The 6,670-nt window shown below is 38.7% G+C and overlaps 1 protein-coding gene across 1 annotated transcript; it reads right to left on the reverse strand.

The window, feature by feature from the left end:
* Positions 1-2,067: 2,067 nt before the first annotated feature.
* On the reverse strand, positions 2,068-3,605 carry LOC141595381 (uncharacterized). The gene is made up of 3 exons (XM_074415344.1): positions 3,405-3,605; positions 2,616-3,137; positions 2,068-2,490 (listed from the first exon to the last, which is right to left on the reverse strand). The coding sequence occupies exons 1-3, from the start codon at positions 3,603-3,605 to the stop codon at positions 2,068-2,070; spliced, it is 1,146 nt and encodes a 381-aa protein (XP_074271445.1).
* Positions 3,606-6,670: the final 3,065 nt, after the last annotated feature.

The raw sequence follows: 6,670 nt of genomic DNA on the forward strand, positions 1-6,670 counted from the left end.
GCACTCACTCACGACTACACCATCGTCTTCATGTACCGCTTTTCCTATCTCTCATTATCTCAATTATGCAAAGTTTTCTCCTAAACATCAAGTTTTTCTGTCGGCCGTGACTAAACACCACGAGCCTAGTTTGTTTAAAGATGTCGTGCAGGTCCCCGAATGACGTGAAGCTATGAAACTCGAAATTGATGCTCTTGAAAAAAATAATACATGGACTCTCAAAAAACTACCTCCAAACAAGAAGGCTATCAGTTCCAAATGGGTTTACAAAATTAAATATAATGCAGATGGCTCCATCGAGCGCTACAAAGCTCGATTAGTTGTCATGGGTAATCGACACATTGAAGGCGTGGATTATAATGAAACTTTTGCTCCCACCATCAAGCTAGTCACAATTCGCACCTTGCTCGCTATCGCCGCTGCATCATCCATCCGTCATCTATTTCATACATCATCCACCCATCATCCATTTAAGTCGTGTTTTCATCCGTCTTTAAAGAATGGGGGGATCAGATTTTATTTCTTCGAATGTAGGTAAAATTGACATCACTACTCAAAAAGACTACTAGCTAACAATTGATCTAGAAAGTCGCATTCTATAGTATCATAAGCCTTTTAAAGATCCATCTTGATTCTTGATCAAACATCTAGGAGAGACAACTTGTTTCTCTTACATTCTAATTATATCTTGACATATGAGGATATTCTCCAGATAAGAGCACCCTAACAACTGGAATATTATATAAAATGTAACAATTTTACAACAAATGTGAACAATTCCTGATAAAAAGTTAGTAAAAATTTATTGTTAGAATGTAAAATAACATTTTTGGTTATAACTTTTTTTATCATCAAATAATTTTTTATTATAAAATAATGACATTTTTCTGGTTTTAAGTTAAGATCGCATTTAGAAAGAGTTGCTTTTTATTTATTTAATAATAGTAATAGTAATAATAATAATAATAATAATAATAATAATAATAATAATAATAATAATAATAATAATAATAATAATATTTTTTTCGAAAGAAACCCGAAGGTGTTCTATAATAAGGATAAATCAAACATTACAACACTATTGGTATCCGGAGGGAGCAATTCTTCCCAAACCAACGTCCAATAACTCTCAGACCCAAATGAGCTAAAGAATGAGCAACGCAATTGTTTATACGACTAGTATGCGACCAAATAACCGAAATAAAATTAGAACTAAACAATAAAATATCATCAATGATAAGAGAAAACATGCTCCTGCCATGCTCTTTTCGACGCAGCGCCTCCACGACTTGAAGACAGTCACTTTCAATCTCCACTCGTTGTTGTCCTCTTCGTCGTGCTTCCTCCAACCCGTCCATCACCATCATAGCTTCAGCTACATGAACTTCACAACATACGTCACGGTTGTGCGAGATACCCCATAGTACACGGCCCCCCTTATCCCTACAAATAACCCCCGTTCTCATGCCTTCTCCCTCCTTCACCCCTGCGTCGACGTTAACTTTCACAAAGCCACTTGTGGCCGGCTTTCACCCACCATGACTGCCTCCATCCTCTGCGTTTCCCCTACTCCCCCATCCCCTGCCACTTACCGTACTCACCACCCCTCCCACGCCCTCTACCAAAATATCTTTTGCCCGCTTCACAATCACTTTCAAGTCAACATCCCATCCATCGAAGACCAGCTCATTTCGATGTTCCCAAATGGCCCAACATCCAACCATAACCTTCCCATACTCTATCGCCCCTAGTTCGCTCCATACCGCTTCAACCCACTCCTTAACGTCATAGGATTCTCGTCCCACTTCACCCTCCAACCCCATACCAGCCCAAACACATCCCGCCACACCACAATCCCAAAATAAGTGAATACTCGACTCAATACAAGAATAACAAAAAGGGCAAAAAGAAGACTCACCGCCTACTTGAGAGATAATGTTTGCTTTCATAGCCAGAGCTTCCCGACACAGTTACCAGAAGAAGAGTTTTATGCGAGGCCAAACTGGAACTTTCCAATGCTTGTTCCACAGAGATTTCTCATGATCCCAACTCGACATCTCCGCAATATCATACGACTCCCCCAACACATTTTATAGGCTGAAGGAACCGTGTATATCCCATCACGCTCAAGACCCCAGTACCATCCATCTCTTGGCCGATTTGGGCTAAGGTGAATGTTGAGAATATGTCACACTCGAAGGGTAGAAAGAGCTCAGTCAGGCGCATCTTATCCCACCCGCCATCATTCGGCCAAAATAACTCTGCCACACACATATCCTCACGTACTGCCATACATGGCGAGATAACCCTTCCTGTTTGTGTACCTGGAATCCAAGCATGACCCCATATTTTTGTCTCTAACCCATCACTAATACGCCTTCTCAAACCCCTTTCAAGCGTGGACCTCGCCTTCAGTATACCCCGCAAAGTATAGCTTGGGGAATTACCCATCAAAGCAGCCATAAAGTCTCCATTAAGAAAATACTTAGCCTTCATAAGACGGACTCATAAGCAATCGGAATTAACTGCAAGACGCCAAGCCTGCTTGCCTAAGATTAAAGTCCTCGAAATCACGGAAACCCAAGCCCCCCCATAGCTTTCGGCCTTCCCATCACCTTCCACGACACCCATGATAGATCTCGTCTACCTTCCTCATGACCCCACCAAAACCGAGACACCATCGATTGAAGCTCATTGAAAAAGTTGACGAGAATTTTAAAAACACTCATCACATAGGTACGGAGCGAATTGGCAACTGCCTTTATAAGAATCTCCTTACCAGCCCTCAACAACAACTTTCCACGCCATCCTTGAAGCCTTTTGCATAGCTTATCCCGAATGATGTCCGTTCGCACCTTCTTGGACCTCCCAATCACTGTAGGAAGTCCAAGATACTGTGCTTGCTCCTCCACAATCATGACCCCTAATCTGCCTGCCACAATTTGTCTCCTCTCTTCCATCACTCCCTTGCTAAAGGACACCGTCGTTTTATCCAGGTTCACCATTTGCCCAGAAGCTGCCTCATATCTCCTCAAGATACCATTAAACACATCCGCCTCCTCTACAGTAGCCTTAACAAAGAAGATACTATCATCCGCAAAAAGAAGATGAGAAATAGGTGGCGCACTATTTGAGATCTATATTCCATGGATAGCATTATTCTCCGTAGCCCGCCGTAGAAGATTAGACAAAGCCTCTGCGCATAAGATAAATAAATATGGAGATAGCGGATCCCCTTGTCTCAGAACCCTAGACGGTCGGAATTCCGTCGATAGTGCTCCATTACTAAGTACCGAGAAAGACACAGAAGAGACACACTTCATCACCCTCCGAACCCAATTTCCATCGAACCCCATAGTCAACAAAACCTATCTCGAAAAATCCCATTACACTCTATCATATGCCTTCGCCATGTCAAGCTTGATCGCCATATGTCCTTCCATCTGTCTTGCATTCTTCATATAAGGAAATATCTCAAAAGTAATAAGGATATTATCTGAAATTAATCTTCCCGGAGTGAAAGCACTTTGATTCTCCGAAACAATTTTCTCAAGAAACAATTTCAGACGATTTGCAAGAACTCTAGATACTAACTTGTAGACCATATTGCATAGACTGATGGGCCGAAAATCTCAAATTTTATCCGACGCCTTCTTCTTAGAAGTTAAAAAGATATTAGTCTTATTTACCTCAGCTGGAGACCGCTCACCATGCAAGATACCGAGCACCGTGGACACCACATTCGGACCCATTATATGCCAGTATGATAGAAAAAAGAGACCATTCATCCCATCCGGAGCAGGTGCCTTCAGCGGATGCAATTGGTTAAGAGCCTCAATAATCTCATCTTTAGTATAGTCAGCTTATAAGAACCCATTCATCTGACTCGTTACTCTTCCTTCGAGCCCTTGAAGTACTTCCTCAAAATTGCTAGGATTCGATATTGTAAACAAATCCACAAAATATTCCTTCGTCACTTTAGCAACCGCATCATTCCCTACTCGTTCCACACCCTCATCATCGACCAGCATACCAATAAAATTCTTCCTCTTCTTTTCCCCTGCTTTATTGTGAGAACATTCCGTGTTCCGGTCCCCGTCTTTCAACCACAATGCCCTAGATTGTTGCCTCTAATATAGTTCCTCTTGCCGCCCCAACTCCGTAATCTCCGCAACAATTTTCTTTCTCTTCCTCACGTTACTCTCAGATCTATCCCCCTCATTAAGACGGAGTAAAGCTTTACGTTTCAGCTCAATATCCTAATATATAGCAATAAGGACCCAAAATATATAAGCCTAGCTTTAAGGACCTGAGAAACATTTTCTGTCCACTAGCCGTTAGTCCCCAACTATTATTATGCCAACTAATTAAATAAAGATGCACTAAGAGTCATTAATACTCATCATTAGACAAAATAAATGGTACATTTATTTATTAAAAATGGTACCTTAACCACTAAACCGAAATGTTTTACTTATATTTAATTCTTAAAAATCCGCTTGTCTTGTTAATCATATTAATCCGAAATTCTGTATATGAAGAATGTTATAATGGCCTTAGAGGTTCATATAGACCTATGGAGTATTAAACTTTTACCCAACTTGTTCGGCCAGTTTTTTCAGGGTCAAAACCTATAAAATAATGACCTGTGACATGTTCGACTCAAACCCGAATGACACGTTAATTCAGGGGCGAAACCTAACCCGAATGAGTCAATTCTTTGGATTATAGATAATTAAATCAATTTTTTTTAGAAAAAAATACGAATATTTATGTGTTATATTTTTAAAGGAGTAATAATTAAAAAATACTCCCTCCTATTCCAGATAACCGTCCCATTGTCCATTTCCGTCAATTCACAATAATGTCCCATTGTCCATGTTTGGTAAGTGTTGTGTGGTCCAAATTCAATTCCATTTCCGTCCATTCACATAACTGTCCCATTGTCCGTTTTGTGTTGTCTAAACTCACTTTCTTAATTCTTGTGCCATCTTCACAATGGGACAGTTATCTAGAATAGGAGGGAGTAATTAGTTTTTGTTCTTTAATTTACAAAAATAATTAAAAAAAAATCAATATTATACGGAGTACGAATTATAACTTTGGTAACCTTAAATAATATACTCCCTCTCATCCAAATCAAAGGTAACAGTTGCTTTATCACACCTGCCGAGGCACGTTTCGCAACGTGAATATCTTTAGTTACACATTATTAAAAATTATAAAAATTTGATATTCTTATAGCATTCATGACGATAAATCAAACAAGATCTCACATGACTATATTTTGTCTCATAGATTAAGAATAATATCAAAGATTTCCTACGACCATAAATCGTGCCAAAAAACAAGTGTTACCTTTGGTCTGGATGGGAGGGAGTATATAATAACACACAAGTTCCCAATTAAGGCAGGTACATCCGTTTTAATTTTAAAACGAGCCAAGTAATTGAATAAAACAAAGCAAAATGTATAGGATAAGTAATTTTGTCTTATATGCATAAGTGGGGGGTGCATGACCCTTTTTAATCTAAGACGGATACACCGAACTTAAGAGAGACAAAATGAATAATAAAATAATTATTAAAATAACTTAATTTCTGTAATTATGTCAGTATAATTATTAATATAACCATTTAATATGACTAAAATATTAATATCAAATACTCGGTATGTTTCAATTTTAGAAAAATATATTTTCAATTTAAAAAATGTTCAAAGAAAGGCGTTGGAATTTTTTGACCAAATCCGTATAACCCGACCAGTTTAATAGGTCTAGATTCATACCCCAAGAAGGAATGTGATATACTGACAATTGATATACATATCCTTAGCTTTAGGTGATTTTTTGGACATATCAATTACTTTTTGTCTGATAATGATCCACTTAGTGTATATTTAGCTAATTAAGTTTGCATAGTGCACTATTTCTTGTGCTGACTAACGGAAGTGGACGGAAAACGTATCTCAGGTCGTTAAAGCTACCCTTCTTTAATTTGGGTCCTTAAAGCTACCCTTTAGGATATTTTAGGTCCTTTAAATGTAGTTTACTCCTACTTTAGCTGTAACAGTATCTTTGTCACTTACTGACCATTATGCCCCTCTCTTTTTCCCTCTTTATCTCGTCTCTCCTGCCTCAGTCACTCTCAGTTCCCCTTTTGTTTCCATCTCCATCGTCTTAGCCACCATTTTCGCACCTTCTCCTCTTCTCTCTCTCTCTCTCTCTCTCTCTCTCTCTCTCTCTCTCTCTCTCTCTCTCTCTTTTCACCAATTTACGATTTCCGTACTGCTTACCTTTGTGATTTTTTCTATGCGCTTAGAGTAGTTGTTCTTGAAGACAACGAAAATCATCGAGAAGCACTACTACCACTTTCCCCCTTTCATCTAATGTTGGTAGATCAATCACAGGTGATTTTCATTTTTGGGATGTATGATTGATTGTGAGTTAGTTGAAATAATTTAGGATTTCGATTTTGGGTTTAAATTGATTGCATGCAATGATCTAGGCCTTCTTTTAGGGTTTAAGTTGATTGCATGCAATAATTTTTGGGCATATTAAAATTTCCGGGTTATTTTGGGGCTTTAGCAAGTACCGATGTGCCAATATTAGGAGTAGTTTGGTTAGATTGTTCAGGCTATATTCCCAATTTAAATTTCTAACAAATTTTAC

This window comes from Silene latifolia, chromosome 8 (genome assembly GCF_048544455.1).
Source record: "Silene latifolia isolate original U9 population chromosome 8, ASM4854445v1, whole genome shotgun sequence".
NCBI lineage: Eukaryota > Viridiplantae > Streptophyta > Magnoliopsida > Caryophyllales > Caryophyllaceae > Silene > Silene latifolia.

Coding starts and splice junctions, on each gene's coding strand:
- LOC141595381 (XM_074415344.1), bottom strand. CDS start 3,605: ATGGTCTACAAGTTAGTATCTAGAGTTCTTGCAAATCGTCTGAAATTG. Junction 3,138..3,404: donor TCAAGCTTGACATGGCGAAG/GCATATGATAGA, acceptor CATGGAATATAG/ATCTCAAATAGTGCGCCACC. Junction 2,491..2,615: donor TATCATGGGTGTCGTGGAAG/GTGATGGGAAGG, acceptor CGTCTTATGAAG/GCTAAGTATTTTCTTAATGG.